Source organism: Leptonychotes weddellii, chromosome 10 (genome assembly GCF_054177405.1).
Source record: "Leptonychotes weddellii isolate Sample4059 chromosome 10, ASM5417740v2, whole genome shotgun sequence".
Lineage (NCBI taxonomy): Eukaryota > Metazoa > Chordata > Mammalia > Carnivora > Phocidae > Leptonychotes > Leptonychotes weddellii.
In genome coordinates this window covers 58,424,993-58,442,095 of record NC_138378.1, presented here as the reverse complement: position 1 = coordinate 58,442,095, position 17,103 = coordinate 58,424,993, and the positions used below count along the sequence as shown (strand labels likewise).

General features: G+C 41.2%; 1 protein-coding gene across 1 annotated transcript in view; it reads right to left on the bottom strand.

Annotated features, from left to right (window-relative positions):
- The window catches only part of PPP1R21 (protein phosphatase 1 regulatory subunit 21), a 56,667-nt gene that overhangs the window by 1,356 nt on the left and 38,208 nt on the right, over positions 1–17,103 (bottom strand). Inside the window, exons 14-20 of the mRNA XM_081832310.1 lie at positions 16,671–16,690; positions 15,167–15,259; positions 12,142–12,384; positions 7,068–7,100; positions 5,768–5,884; positions 3,501–3,599; positions 2,370–2,498 (exon numbers count right to left, since the gene is read on the bottom strand). Coding sequence (XP_081688436.1) covers positions 2,370–2,498; positions 3,501–3,599; positions 5,768–5,884; positions 7,068–7,100; positions 12,142–12,384; positions 15,167–15,259; positions 16,671–16,690 — 734 coding nt within the window. The remainder of the gene's footprint in view (positions 1–2,369; positions 2,499–3,500; positions 3,600–5,767; positions 5,885–7,067; positions 7,101–12,141; positions 12,385–15,166; positions 15,260–16,670; positions 16,691–17,103) is intronic.

The window sequence follows — 17,103 nt, the reverse complement described above, 5'->3', positions numbered from 1 at the left end:
TTTTTTAAAGATTTTATTTATTTATTTGAGAGAGAGAGAATGAGAGAGAGCGAGTACATGAGAGGGGGGAGGGTCAGAGGGAGAAGCAGACTCCCTGCTGACAGCAGGGAGCCCGATGCGGGACTCGATCCCGGGACTCCAGGATCATGACCTGAGCCGAAGGCAGTCGCTTAACCAACTGAGCCACCCAGGCGCCCCCGAAAGAGGTCTTAATAGATACTAATTTTGAATATGTGCCAAGTAACACCCCAATGGCAGTGATCTGAAAAAGGAAGCTCAGATACTGGCTGAAAATGAGCTAAGGGCAGATGTCTTAACTCATTCCCAGTCCCCCCACATATGGAGATTTGGACTTTCCAGTTTTATGTAACTTCCCTTCTTTCTGGAGAAGTTCACTTTGTAAGAAAACATTGTAGGGCGCCTGGGTGGCTCAGTCGGTTAAGCGACTGCCTTCGGCTCAGGTCATGATCCCAGGGTCCTGGGATCGAGTCCCACATCCGGCTCCCTGCTCTGCGGGGAGCCTGCTTCTCCCTCTCCCACTCCCCTTGCTTGTGTTCCCTCTCTCGCTGTGTCTCTCTCTGTCAAATAAATAAATAAAATCTTTAAAAAAAAAAAAGAAAGAAAACATTGTAACTTGATTCCTATACTTAACTGTTAGGTACAAATACATTTTTGTCATGTGTGTGGTTAATGCTTGCAGAACACAAGCATTAATAACAAGATGATAGCCAACAAATGGTTCCAAGATGTTTACTTGGCATTCAACAGAGACCATGTCAACTCCACCATAAGATGATGCTCCAACAATCTAAATTACTAACAAACTGGACAGGGGAGGGCGCAAAATATAGGGATCATGGAATGATCATAAAAAGGTTAACAGAGGGGCGCCTGGGTGGCTCAGTCGTTAAGCATTTGCCTTCGGCTCAGGTCATGATCTCAGCGTCCTGGGATCGAGCTCTGCATCGGGCTCCCTGCTCAGCGGGAAGCCTGCTTCTCCCTCTCCCCCTGCTTATGTTCCCTCTCTCGCTGTGTCTCTGTCAAATAAATAAAATCTTTAAAAAAAAAAAAAAAAAAGCCTTCTACAGCTCTAGAATCAGAAAAGCTCCCCTAAAATCATTGCTACTTCTTTCCAAATGTCAGGCATTAAACCAGGCTTTTTCCTAATATTCAAACTAATGTACGTGCTTTCTACCATGACGAGGAACATAACCTGTGAACTAGCTGTTGTCCTGCTGGGACATCACGAAAAAGGCCAAAGGAGTTCCAGGAGGCAAGATTCAAGAGGACCGACCCCCCTACTCATCACCTCCAAGCTTGTTTCCTGAAGCACAAGTAACTGAAGAACCATAATCAAAACCACACTGTCTGGCTACAATCATTACAAGATGCCCCAGGAAAGTATCACGATGCTCTCCTGCTCTCTCTCCAAAGTAGCCAGAGGCAGATCAATAACCTGAAACTACACGGGAAAACAATATTACATAATGCGGGTTCGAATGCACTCACGTGACAGATTCCAAGGAGACACCAACTGAGCAGAATGCTGCCCTCACCACCACTAGCCGATGCTAAGATCAAGCCATAGTGTGTTCATCTCTATTTCCTCTCCAGTGCCAGCACACAGAAGGAACTCAATACATGGCTGCTAGGTCAATGACAGGCAACAGCAGATTTCCAAGAGCATAGGTTAGAGACGGTAAATCCCCACTGGCAGTGGTACATACTGTCTGAGTTACAAAATGTGCAAAGCATCTGAGATGATGCATGAAACCAAGTTCCTGGCTTCCTGAAGCCTACCTTTCCCGGTAAAAGAGCATATCTATTATGTTACAACAACAGACATGGGATATGCAGATATGCGCTTCCACATACAGGTACTGCCAATATCTACTGACCCCAGCCTAGACAAGCAGTGGCTTTATGGGAAATGAAATCAAAAGAAATTTCTGGAAAAGGACAAGATGTTCCTAGGTTATATGGATGTGTATGAAAATAAACCTGCTAAAGAAGGTGAGTCTTCAACAGCACCATTTTAGACTCCTATATATAAAAAAAAGTATAGCCATCATAACCTCCCTAAAAGTCCCCCTAAATGACAAAACAGTAGCAGAAATGCCAAAAGTGCCAAAAATCAAAGGACATAGTATTAAGTCTTAAAGGTCAGACCTTCTCTCAACTTACAACTCAAAGACACTGAATTTTACTTTTGGATAACAGGACAAATGATATGAAGAAAAATCATTTAAAAACACTTTAAATCTCTTAACCTTTGCTCCTGAAATGCACAGCAATGAAATACCTTATATTAGATACATTACATATTAAATATTATATTGCAGAGAGACTCCCTCCTCCTCCTCCCCTACCTTACTGGACATCTTCAGTGTGTCAATCTCTTCTCTCTGTTTAGATAATGTCTCGTTCATGCTGCATAGGTGGTCACTCATCATACTTAACTGATCCTCGTAACTCCTCTTGGTAGTTGTCAGCTCATCCTAAATGGCAAAGGAACAGAGGGAAAAAAAGAAAAATCAAAACCCCACTAGTCACACCACTCCAAAGCTTTTTTAATTTATAGAAGGAATTTGAGAAAAGCAACCTATCAAGACGGCCTATCTGATCAATTAACCTGAAGGACAAGCCACAGGCCTAATAAGAGCACAAAATTAAAACAAATGCGGGGGAAGGTTTTCTTTTCAGCCTGCAAAATATGTTCTGAATCTCTTTGCAAAAAGACTGTCCTACATCAGGTATAAAACTGTCACAAAAAAACAAAAGGGCTACATTATCTTTCCAAATCCCTTCGGGTTTTCCAGAGCCTTTGGTGAGGTGGGCAAGTCTGCCTCTGGCACATTCCCACCAGCCCAGTACCTACTGGCTCAAGGCCCTCAGCCCTCAGGGCAGGCCCCTCCCTGGAAGAAGCACCTTTGTCTGGCTTCCCATCTCTCTGCTCTCTCCAGCCCCTTAAAATCTAATCCTGTGCTCCTAGCTAATCTGATAAACTAATCTGAAACCAGGAGGAAGCAGGTGTTAACTGTGCTAATGTATTTTTTCTCCACCTGTATCATGTTTATATTTAATAGAGGCTTTCTGGAAACAAGGCTTCAAAACAAAGCAGTGAGTAAGGAAGATTATTTTGCTGCCCTAGCTTTCAGTTTAGGCCAGTTTTATGAAACAGTAAAGAGAAGGAACAGAGTCATGTGAACAGAACAAGTGTCCAGCCCACCACGACAGGGATTAGCGTAAGTATCATTTAAGGAAATGCTGACTACAAAGCTCTTGAAAGTAAAATCAAGTCAGAGAAACAAGCCATATACAACTTTTTGCCTGACATAAGTAAGATATTACTTTAAAATGAGTTAGAAATAAACTGGATGGAAAAATGTATGTCTAGAGGGCGAACACCACTACTTTGGAAAGGAAATGCGGACCCTGCCGCCCCAGAACTTCCAGAGAAAACCATATGAACCCCGTGCAGGGAGCACTTCTGAACCCACCTGAAGTCTGCTGATGCTCTGACCCGCTACTTTCATCTCTTCTGTCAGTGCCTCTTTAGACTTTTCAGCCAAGGCCAGTCTCTTCGAGAGCGCTCGGCACTGTTAAATCAGAAAACATCCCATGACCTCAGAGGGCATTTCCCCAAACCAAATTCACTTCAGGCCTGTACCACACACTGGAGTACACATAAGATGTGGTCCCCCTCACACCACTTTAATAAGGAAAAAAATCTACCAACCCAAGCTCGTCAAGGTTTCTCCTAGCTCTAGCCTGATGACCAGTAGTTACAAACAACTTAAGAAGTTTTTCTGCTGTTTTTTTTTTTTAAGATTTAATTTTTAAGTAATCTCTACATCCAATGTGGGGCTTGAACTCACAACCCCAAGATCAAGAGCGGCACATAATACTGACTGAGCCAGCCGGGCACGCCCCTTAAGAAGTTTTTATACATTTACCCAGGATTCATTTATACTCACACCGGATGAGAACAGAAGTGGTTATTTCAAAAGTTATCAATGGCATCTGACCATGCAAGATGAATCCTAAGGCACTTTTCTTGTGTTTTAAGTCCTCTATTAGAGACCACGTTACAGAACAATAAAAGCTTTACAGCCCCAAGCTACAGATTAGGCTTGCTCTACGGGGAGGACGAAGTGAGTGCAGGAATGCAAAGATCCCAGTGCTTTCTTTGGGGTTCTACCAAAGCTAGGCTACCCAGAGACAGAGCTGATCAAGAAGAAGAAAGAAAAATTCTGTTTCTCACTATTCAAAGACGGTGTGCCATTAAAAGGCTTGCTACACTTTCTGATAAGGCCAGGCGACTTTGACAAGGAGGATCTGTCGAGACACATCTGAATCTGTGTCCACATCAGACACTCAGACTAACCATTCCAGTAAAGTCATATGGAGGGGGTCACCACTTCCTGTTTATAAACAAGGAAAAACTAGGGCAATGTAGAAATTCTTGTAGCACATTGTGCTGAAGACATTTACCAAGACAAGCAAATCTCTTGGAAACAAAAGAGCCTCAGATATTCCCCAGCTACTCATTTCATTCCTCACAAGAGAATTTCAGGAAAGTTCTGCCAGTCAAATCAACCACCATCTATTAACCAAACATCTACTATGTGCTCAGCACCACACCTGAAACAGAGGGAGAGAGTTTTGCAAGGTATGGGTCTTCAGGGCGATGGCAATCAAGCCTGAGACGATACCTCAGAAGGCAGTTAGGGACCCAGACAAGGACAGGACTCCCAGGCTCAGAAGCTCAGCCCTGAGGTCACACTGGAGGATTTTCTACAGTGCAACCAGCTGTTACCAAAGAGGGAGGTAATGGCAGCTGGTGAGCAACACGGAGCTTAAGACATCATTTATTTCAGCAGGGAAGAAGCAGCAAAGCCCCTCTCCACTTTGAGCAACCGGCCTCCCATCAACCTCTCCAAGTCCGCAGTACAGGAGAAAAATCACGCAGTCCCCATAAAGGGTGCTGTCTTTTCTTTCTCAAGTTCTTTAACAACTTAAAGCATCATAATTCTCCGTCTGCCATCTGTAACTGACCTTTGAAAGTTTTAAATCAGATACCTTACAGGTATTCTTATATGTTGAGCGACAGCCATTCTATCTTATCATTTGTCTTGTACTCTGATTTCTGTACTTTCTTCCTTCATTTTCTCCCTTGTAATTAATGAACTGTGTATTATTTTATTGAGTATCTTGCATAGTGTTTTTCTAATTCTCCTAAGAAAATGAATTATTTGGTTAGGGAAGAAGAAAATGTAACAAAAACTAAGATTATATAACAAAGGCTTAAAACATTTAACATTTTTCATTTCATCATTTATAGGGCCTCATTTCTACAACTTGTCACTTAGAAATTAAAGAGTATTAAAAAAAGAAGAAGAAGAACCAGGCATATTTTGCTTTTTAATTTCTTTGCAGGAAAATTCCTTGACTTGTGAATGTCTACCTGCCTGTAATTCTCTAAAACAAGTAATCACTCGAACATCTGTGATGTGACCATAGGAAAGGCGACCTAGAAGTCTCTCAACTATCTTTCGGTAACCTGGAAATGACAAATCAGTCCTGTATTTATTGAAATGAAGATTTTTGATTGGATATAGGCCAATCAATATGAACTCCAACCAAATTCACATGGATGCACAGACACAGACATCTGTCTTCCAGTGAACAGCAGGGGACCTGGATGGTGACCTAATTCCTGCCCGGATTGGGAAAAGCCACCAAATCGAATTCCCTCTCCACTCACCTCAGCATAAAAGTGCACTGACTTACTGTCAGCCAGCTGTAGTTGAGAAGTCAGCTCCACTATCCTGGCCATGTAGTGATTTTTAATTAAGTCTTCACGAGATTCCACATCTGGAAGCTAAACAGAGCACACAGAACTAAGTAAATAAATGCCAGTGAAATGAAGCAGTTCTAGAAAAGATGACCATCACTCTAGAAGAAGAAGGAAAAAAGACAACATTTTGTACATTTTCATGTGAAATCTGATGGGAAATCATAGCTTCCCTACCCCTCGAAGAAACTTCAGACAAACCAGGTAAATGTATATTCCACATTTCTCTTATTCAGCATCCTGCCTATGTCAGAACAAGGTTGTGGCTTCAAAAGAACAGAGCAGAAGTGAAGTACTGGGAGGCCCACGACCTTTGGGGCCATGTCCCTCCATCGGCTTTGACAAGCCACAAACCTGGCCTTCAAAATCCCCATCCGTCGGACACCTGCATCCCCCTCTCAGTTGGAGAAGGCACAGGACAGGGAGCATTTACTAGAACCCCTAAAAGCCAAACATTCTTTTTTTTCCCCCAAATTATCTTAAGACGGTTCTAATACTCTTAAACACACTAACCAATTACACTATTTCTATAATGAACAGTTTACAGCCCTTGTCCCAGACCAATGTTTCTTCTAGTTACTCTAGCAATGGTATGCTATAGAGTTTAATTTAAAAACACACACAGAAGTTCAAGATTACCTAAAGTAAAAGCCCAATAAGGAAATCAAAGAGTTTACCAACCTACTGGAACTGTGTTTACCAGCTTGTCACACTGAGTAGAAAGCTGAAGAACTTCAATGTTCCTTGAGTGGTTATTTATAAAGTTACATTTTATAATACTTCCAAACTCAAAAGCCAAATCTGACCTGGGTTCCCTCACTTGAGGAGTGGGAAGAACTCACAAGCACACTGTTGGTCAAGGCCCTGAGAAGCCCTGTTCCCCAGCCTGCCCACTGGGAGGGCTGATGCCTCCAGCCTCACGCAGGATGCCAGCCAAGCTGCTGGCCAGGCTCCCACCACACCTTGTCAAACTGCCAAGCCAAGTCATTCAACGAGGCGATTACAAAAACAGGCTATAATTTGTTGGTGACAGTTAAAGTAGAACCAGAAAGAAAAGCAACATGGATCCACGGATGGAGGAGAAAAACACTGGCTCCACATTTGCTAGAAACGTCAGAAAACAATTTGACAAGGCTGACTTCTGCAGGACTTTGTGAATAAACACACAGCCAAATATTTACAAACAAACGTGATGCCAAGCACACATTACCTCATTGTCAGATGTCCTGGTTAAAATCCCAATCTAGAACATAAGAGGAAAAAAAGCTTTAGAACAGACTGTTTTCACTTCCAACACAATAGCTGCAACACTTGTAATACTTTCTCTTCTCAGTTCACACTGTGTTTAAGTGCATGAGTGCAGACCTAGAAGATCACCTGTCTGGTCTTCTACCTACCAGGAAGCTGTACCTACAGAGAGCTAACTGCGTTCCCTACTTCCGTCATGAGGCAGTAATGGATAACGATCACTATTTCCTATCAAAATGCTGTAGTTCTTTTCACTGAAATCCAAAAACTGCCTGGGAAGAGAAAGAGGAAGAACAGCTTTGACTCATCTCGTCATTTCTATGCCTATTTCCAAAGCAGTAGACAAGGAGGGGTAAAGACAGTTTTATGGTGACCATAACAACTGAACATTCCAAACAGAAAACACAAATAACACTCTATTGAAAGTTCAAAAGGAGAAAGAAGAAATATATGTTTTGATACAATGTTATGACATTAGTAAGTATTCACACTTCAGATTTAAATTAATGAAAAAGAAAATGTACTGCCAAGTTGTTTAAAGCTTGCTTTTGTGGATTAAGATTTCAAAAACAGAGAGTCATGAATAATGGTTTCAGGTTACTGTCCAAGGTGGAAAGGCATGTGCTTGGGCATAATAACTTAAGGAAACGTAGAAACTCAGCTTCAGTGGATTCTGATACTCTCACAGATGACACCCAATAAACAGTTTTCACAGATTCTAAATCATCTCCTCAAGAGTATTACTCTTAACAGTGAACCGTATACCAACTGAGTGTATGCTAATGAATGTCATGCCCACCTAGCTGTAAAAAGGATCATTTATAAGACTTTTTTTTTAAAGAACCATAATTTTCTACTCACTGAAGCAGAAGTAGCAATTAGTCTTTCTCTTTTAGTTAAAAACTGTCTGTGGTAACACGCCAACCATTTAATTTTATATATTTAAATACGACTAGACTACATTTGGCAAAAGAAACTCTGAGTGTGCATCTATATTCTGCCTCCCCACCCTTATCCCCTGACTCCCAGGTTACAATCTGAGAATGTGTTACAGCACACAGACCCACAAAGAAAAGGTATTATATAAATGGAAGGAAAACTTAATGTACATAATTTCAACATTTTCTCATATGATGCTAATGGGAGTGTAAACTGATACAGCCTTTTTAGAAAACAATTTGGCATTAAAAGGTCAAGAAACTCTAAAACATTCACGCCTTTTGACCTAGTAAACTCTAACCCTGAGATTTACATCCCAAAGACATCATCTAAGATGCAGAAAAAAACCTTATGCATAAAAGGAGATGGTATTTAAAATAGTAAAAATTATAACCAATGTCCACTTATAGGCAAACTAAGGTATATTTTAGGTAGAATACTATGCAATCAACAACTAAGTTTATACAGATTTCTGATAATATGATAAATGTTTGTGTATTCACATTACCCTAAAAGGTTTGAAAATTTTATATAGCACAGTATCAACCATGTGTGAAATTCTGCAGGAAAATGTTAACAGTAGTTGCTTGGGTATTCAGGAGCATGTCAACTTTTTTCTTCTCTTACACTTCTGTAGTTTTTAATTATCTACAGTGTACATGTACTCTCTCTATACATAAAACATTTAAAATTCTACGAGTGCTTTTTAATTCCAGCAAGAACCAGAAATTTGTATTATTCTGTGCTTTTCCTTTCCTGAGGTTACTGCCATCTTTTATTACGATAAATCAGCAGGTGGCTAAAAGATCAAATTACACTATTAGGTATTTTAATGACAAATACTATGCATTCAACTATTGAAGTGCCATAGGGTTAGAAATAGTATTTCTATATGATGTAACTTTTTCAGTCCCAAGGTGCTTGAACCAAACTAATTTTCTGAGGGCTTGTAAGATGAGCTCCGTTAGTCAGTTAATTTTAAAATGGGCACAGACGTGCTCCAGACACCCGAAAGGAAGGACACACAGAGCTGCGTACTTAGTTCAATAAGTTCACTAAGGGCAGGTGGGGACAGGAGGATAAAAGAAAGGCTGAAAAGGAGAAACATCAAGGAAGGCAGAAAACACCATCACTTTTTTATCTCAATGGTCTCCAGGCTGTTTTTGGCAGGAATCCTCCACGTACAGGATGGAAGAAGAGTTACATGGTGAGACCCTTCTCCTGGCCTGAAATACTCTTCTGCTACCTTGGACTCCTGTTTACTTTTGAAACCCATTCATGTTACCTCTTCTGTGCCATCCTCCCTGTGCCCTCCAGCGGCCTCCTCTGTGACCCCACAGCACTCCACAGATGTCTACCCATGCCTGTGCTCCCTTAGATTGAAAGCAACAAAGACCTACTGTGAAAAAGGAAAGGAGGCCAATCATGTCTTGGTTCTCTAATCCTGACCATCATAGACAACACCCAAAACTGGGGTTCACGGAAACTGTGGCACCTCAGCTGTACCTGAAATCATGGGTAGAATTCTGAATTCAAGAAAGTCAAGGAGAAGGAAAGAGGAGTTGGAAGGCAAAAGCTTGTGAGTATACAGGTGATAGGGGTTATGAATGAACAGATATCAAAAGAAACAGCTTGAACGAAGACAAGGAAGCAAAAATGCAAAGAATGTTATCAGCGAAGAGCTCAGTTTGGCTTTGTACAAAGAGATGTAGAAGACAGGGCAAGAAAGGTAGTCTGGAAAAGGTATCCACAGACCGAGAATGCCAAACAAGTGAGTGGATTATATTCTATAGATAACAGGGAGCCACCAGAAGTCTAAAAACAAGAGTACATAATCAGTAATATACTCTAGGAAAATTACTTTGATAGCACCTTATGAGCTGGGTGGGAGGAAAGAGACCCTTAAGAGATGTGAACAGAAGAAATCAAGGCCATGTACAAACACGCTAATTGGACAGACTACTGAAAGTAGTGACTTCCAAACTCACCAAACACAAATCACATTATCATCACTCATGGCCCAACAGTGCTCAGCACTAAAGGTTTCCCATGTCCCTGGAAATCCTTCTCACTTACATACCTAATAACCATGCTTGCCATTGAAGATGTTCAAATAAAGACAGGCCTGAACTTTCAGCAAGTGACTTTAATGACTCAAATACACCAATGTTGCCAACTCCCAGCACTTCAAGGAAGGCAAGCAGTAAACAAATGACTTTATGTCAGCTGATCTGTTTTCTGACACCAATCATCAGAGCACAAGGCCACAGTTAAGAGGGGAGGGGAGTATGGCCCCAGATACCTTGGATTCCATCCTAGTTCCATCACTTACCAAGGGTGTGACTTCAGCTGAGTTATTTCACCTCTCTGTCCCCCAGTCTCATCTACAAAATAAAGATGACAGTACCTACAATATTGTAGGACCTGTGAGAGAACTGCCTGAGTTAACGTGCCCAAGGTCCGCAGCGCCAGCGCCAGAGCACAATCACTACATCACTGTTGTATGAGCACTCTTCCTGGCTGGTCTGGTCCAAGTTACTCCCTGGCCACCCAAGCAACTTCACTGCTAGCGCAAGTGAAAGCCGAGGGAAGGAACAGATACAGGGAAGCAGAAAGAGAGGGGGTTGAAAGAAGAAATCCGACCAGAGGGAGAAAGGTCTGACCAGATCAATGAGACAGACTCTGAAGGGAAACCCAAAGACACCTGAACAGATGTCAACATCCTGCTATGTGTGCTGAATGTGCCCCTAGGCAGTCAGTCCGCTTCCCCTAGCCAGAGGCAACGTGCAGGACTCGTGTCTGGGACTCAGACCTGGGACCAGGGCGTCACTATAGGATCATCCTGTGAGCATGGTGTCCACACAAGTCAAAACCCTGAGAAGTTCAGTTTATGTTTTCTTGCTTTTCTAAAAATTTTAATTCTTTTTTTCTCCCCATATTTTATTAAGAAAAGTTCCAAACATACAGAAAGTTGGGGGGAAAAAGTTTAAGAAACATCTGTATATTGGGGCGCCTGGGTGGCTCAGTCAGTTAAGCATCTGCCTTCAGCTTAGGTCATGATCCCAGGATCCTGGGATGGAGCCCCGCATCAGGTTCCCTACTCAGCAGGGAGCCTGCTTCTCCCTCTCCTACTCCCCCTGCTTGTGCTCTCTCTCCCTGTCAAATAAATAAAAAATAAAATCTTTTAAAAAAAAGAACAAAAGAAATATAAGGTTGTAAGATAACCTGATGGGTTTCTGTATTATATATATGTTGTGAAACTTTATACTGTTTAGGAATCATGTAATTAGTTTAAAATGGTATACGTGGCCATTTCTATGAAAAGGTAGACATTCAAGCCCTTGTTCAGAAACATAACCCATATTACAAATGTTTCTATGGGATGAACCATGAGAGACTATGGACTCTTGAGAAACAAACTGAGGGTTCTAGAGGGGAGGGGGGTGGGGGGATGGGTCAGCCTGGTGATGGGTATTAAGGAGGGCACGTATCGAATGGAACACTGGGTGTTATACGCAAACAATGAATCATGGAACACTACATCAAAAACTAATGATGTCATGTATGGTAATTAACATAACAATAAAATTTAAAAAACAAAAACAACAACAACAAAAAACAAATGTTTCTATGGAAAAACAAAATCACCTTAAATTTGACTTAGTAGACCTTTTCCAGGAATACAGTCCTCACCATGGGGAAGTCTCATGCAAAATCAAAGGAAATATAATGGAATAGCTTTTTGAAGGAGGCATCCTGCTTACCACTTGCTTTTTCTGGTATGTGTGGATTATACCTGTTTTACACTGACTGACCTGTTATTTATTTATTTATTTATTTATTTATTTAAGAGGCAGGGCTGGTAAGGGACAGAGGGAAAGGGAGAGAGAGAATCACAAGCAGGCGCCATGCCCAGCGCAGAGCCCAACGCAGGGCTTGATCTCACATCCCTGAGATCATGACCTGAGTCGAAATCAAGAGTCAGACGTTTAACTGACTAAGTCACCAGATGCCCACACTGACATGTAATTTCAATGGTTCACACCAAACACTAGGTTAAGTCCTTACCAACTGGCATTACAAAAGAAGACACTTACCAGACTGGTGCTGTGAGCAGGCTCCAGCACAGCCTTGGCTGAGGCTTCTTCCCGGCTCGCCGCATTCACGCCGGTGGCATTTTCCTGGGCCAGCCCGAGCGCCTGTCCACTGCTCGTACTCCTCAGCTTATCTGCAATTCGCTGGTTTTCCTTCTCCAGCTTGATTTTGGCTAACTGTGCTTCCAACATCCAATGTTCTTTTTCCTGCTCCAGTTTAGAGATCTTTTCCAAACTCTGCTGAACCTTGAAAAGCAATAGAGTTCTGCACCTTAGAGGATGATGCAGATAAAACTTAGTGGCTCAAGAAAGGCTTCACAGAACATCAACCCCAACTACCTCCCAGAAGTAAAAACAAAAAAGCCTGATTGTTAAACACGGAAAAGGAAATACTGAACAAGATACAAAAAGCACAAACAGAAACTGAGAGAGTGGAGAGTAAAATTAAGAATCTCTATTCATCAAAAGATATCATTAAGAGAGTGTAAAGGAAAGCCACAAAATGGAAGGCATCTGCAAAGCATGTATCCAACAGAGGACTATTATCTAGAATATATAAAGAACTTCTACAAATTATAAGAAAAAGATGGGACAACCCAGTAGAAAAATAGAAAAAAAAAAAAAGAAGACCTGAACAGACACTGAACAAGACTAAAAACATAAAAAAAGAAGGTATTCAATGTCACTATCAAGAAAAAGCAATTTAAAACCGCCCGCATGATTACAACTAAAAAGATAGAAAATACAAAGGTGGGCATATTTGTGGAGCATTTGGAACTACCATCTAGTGCTGGGAGGACTGGAATTTGGGACAAACACTTTAAAAAACCGTTTGGCTGGATCTTTAAAGCTGATGACATCCTATCCTATGCCCCAGCAATTCTACTTCCAGGTGTATCCCCGACAGAACAGTGTGCATATTTACCAGAGACATGTATAAGGATGCTCACAGGAGCACCAGGATAGCCAAACACCTGAAACTACCCAAACACTCCTTAGGCCGTAAAAAAGAATACTGCCTACTCACACAATAGAATACTCAACAACAATGAAAATGGACAGATCACAATTACATATAACACGGATGAGTATTACAAATACGTTGGACAAAAGAAGCCAGACCTGAAAGAATATATGTTATATAACCTCATTTAATGAAAAGTCCATTTACTGAATTTTTACACTAATCTTAGAGTGCAGGATGATCGATCTCTTTGGAGGCAAGGAGAATAATAACTGGAAAGGGGCACAAGGAAGGCTTCTGGCAATTTTTTTTAAAGGTATACTTTACATAAAGAAATGTTCTTTTTAAAAAAATTTATCTAAGGTGCTAGTTACATCAGTATGTTCACTTGTGAAAATTCACTGGGCTATATATATAGTTGACCCTTGAACAACCCAGGTTTGAACTACGTGGATCCACTTATACAAGGATTTGTTTCAATACATACAGTACAGTACTATTAACGTATTTTCTCTTCCTTATGATTTTGTTAATAACATCTTTTCCCTAGCTTACTTTATTGTAAGAATGTGGTATATAATACACATAATATACAAAATATTTATTAATCAGCTATTTATGCCCTTAGTGGGGCTTCCAGTCAACAGTAGTTAAGTTTTTGGGGAGTCAAGAGTTCTATACGGATTATTGAGTGCACGGGGGGGGGGTGTCAATGCCCCTAACCCCCATGTTGTTCAAGGGTCAACTATACATTAAGTATTTGTATACTTTTTTTTAAGTATGTTATATTCCATTCAATAAGAAGTTTAAAAAACTAATTCTCAGGACAAATAAAAGTTTGAGAATTACATGAAAATAAAAGCAAGCTTGCAGTGAGTTCCAAATGTTTTACCAACTATCATGGCTGCGCAATTACCAAGCAGCAGACACTGTTCATGGTACTTTCCTGACATTAACCCACTGAAGCCTCCCAGTCCTTCAATTCTCATTTCTCAAAGAACCGAACTAAAGCTCCCAGCAGCTGAACCACCTGCTAAGCTAGCAAATGGCAAAGCAAGGATCGGGACCCCACGTGTCTGGCTCACAACTCTGATTCTTTTCACTGTATCACACTGCCTCCCCTTGGCTCAATTAATCCTTCCACGACCCTGAAAGGCAGATATTATCCTCAGTGCAGAGAGGCAGGAAGTGACGCCCAGTGCTTATCAGACTAGCCTGCAGCTGGTCAACGGCAGAGTGGGAAAAGCAACAGCTCTGAAGCCAGACAGCTCTCCCCACTTACTAGCTACGTTGGGTAAAAGCTGCTTACTTTCTTGGAGCCTTACTTTTCTTGATAAAATAAGAAGAAAATGGAAAATCAATTTTTAAAGTGTTCTCCATCTTATTGTTTATCCCAGGAATTTTGTTTTTCAGGAATTACTCTCTGAATTAAGTTTTCAGTTCCAACATCCTAGCATATTAATGTCAAAAAGATAAGTGATACGTGCCAGTATGGACAAAATAAAGTCTCAGGTGAATTTATTTGCACTGTCTTTTAAGATAAATACTTCCAAAACTTAAAGCAAGCCTGCTGTTGAAGGGAGTAAGTCTCTGACAAAAGCTAAACCAGTGTCAGCGGGCACCAACTTCTGGAAAAGTTAGTCCCTCCCACCTCCACCTAGCCCCCAAGTTCAACTGCCCAACTAACTGAACATTGGAAATTTCCCTTCCTGATCATTTAAGAAATAAAAATAACGGAGTCTCTAGCTCCTCCCCCTTTTTTGCCTTATTATTCCCGACATCTAAATCTAGTGCCTAGAGAAAAAAAGAATCACCATGTCCCAAGTGTGTTGATATTACTTTAGTGGCAGTTATACCACCAACTGAATCAAGATGACTTATTTAGAGTATCAACAAACGTTCTTCAGTGAATTATGCTTATGGTGCTTTTTAGCATGTGTTAAACCACTAATTTTACATGTTTACTTATATAACCTTTTAAATTGTTCTGTGTTAAAAGCCTTTTCCAGGGGATTTAACATTTATGCTCTTTTAACAAGTAGCATGATTTGCCAGGCACCATACCTGTTGGGCAAGGCCTTCTCGACTTTCCGTAGAGCTAAGAAGGACCCGGCGGTTGGCCAGTGCTTCTTCGTAAGGCACAGACTCCACAAGGGGCTATGGAAAAAGCATCATAAGAATTCAAGAAAAAGTTCGTATCATTCCCTGATCCTACCTACACAAATAAGAATCCTAAGTGGGGTTCAACAATAAATTCAGATACACACCAACATACACTACTTCATTTACTAATGTGACAAGGAATTTTTTTTTTTTTAGATTTTATTTATTTGACAGAGAGAGCACAAGCAGAGGGAGAGAGAGGGAGAAGCAGGCTCCCTGCTGAACAAGGAGCCCGATGTGGAACTCGATCCCAGGATCCTGGGATCATGACCCGGGCCGAAGGCAGCCGCTTAACCGACTGAGCCCCCCCAGGCATCCCAGACAAGGAACTTTTTTTTTTTTTTAAAGATTTTATTTATTTGACAGAGAGAGACACAGCGAGAGAGGGAACACAAGCAAGGGGAGTGGGAGAGGGAGAAGCAGGCTCCCTGCTGAGCAGGGAGCCCGATGTGGGGCTCGATCCCAGGACTCTGGGATCATGACCTGAGCCAAAGGCAGATGCTTAACAACTGAGCCACCCAGGCGCCCCGACAAGGAACTTTTTTAAAGAAAAATAATGAAGAGGGACTTGTCATTCCAGTTATAATCTACACTAACTAAAGCCATAGGGACTTGTACCGAATACCATATGATTTCACTTCTATGTGAAATCTAAACAACAACACGAAACAAAACAAAACAAAAAACAGAAACAGACTCAGATACAGAGAACAATCAGATGGTTGCTGGGTGGAAGGGGAGTGGGAAGATGGGCAAAATAGGGACAGGGGATTAAAAGGTACAAACTTTCAGTTATAAAATAAATAAGGCACAGGGATACAAACATACAACGCAAGGAATATAAATAATAAGTAGCAACTTTGTATGGTGACAAATGGTAGCTAGACCTATCTTGGTGATCACTTTATAATGTATATAAATGTTAAATAACTATGTTGTACACCTGGAACTATATAATATACGTCACTTACATCTCAATTTAAAAAAAAAAAAAAAAGCAGATTGTCAGGAGATGGGGGCAGAGAGGCAGGAGTAAAAATTACTAAGGGGCTGGCACCTGGGTGGCTCAGTCGATTCAGCGTCTGCCTTCAGCTCAGGACATGATCCTGGGGTCCTGGGATCAGGTCCCACATCGGGTTCCCTGCTCTGCGGGAAGCCTGCTTCTCCCTCTGCCTCTGCCTGCCACTCCCCCTGCTTGTGCTCTCTCTCTCTCTGTCAAATAAATAAATAAATAAAATCTTAAAAAAAAAAAAAAAAGATTACTAAGGGGCATTGTCTTGACCATGATTTCAAGGGTGCAGACATATGCCAAAACCTGTCAAATTGTATACTTCAAATATATGCAGTTCTTGTATGCCAATTAAATCCCCAATAAAACTTTTCAAAACAAACCAAAGAAACAGACAAAGGAAGACAACAGAAGATCTAGAAACAGACAAATGTAGAGACAAAAAATGTATTATGTGATAAATGGTGCATTTTTTTAAGTCAATGGAGAAAGGACAGATTATCAGATAAACGCTATAAGGACAACCAGTTAATAATTTAGAAAAATAACTACTTAGATTCCCTGTTTCACACCTACATCAGAATGAATCCAAGATGGATTAAAGACTTGAATTTAAAAACTGAGACCATGGGGCGCCTGGGTGGCTCAGTTGGTTAAGCGACTGCCTTCGGCTCAGGTCATGATCCCAGGGTCCTGGGATCGAGTCCCACATCGGGCTCCCGGCTCAGCAGGAAGCCTGCTTCTCCCTCTCCCACTCCCCCTGCTTGTGTTCCTGCTCTCGCTGTCTCTGTCAAATAAATAAATAAAAAAAATCTTTAAAAAAAAAAAA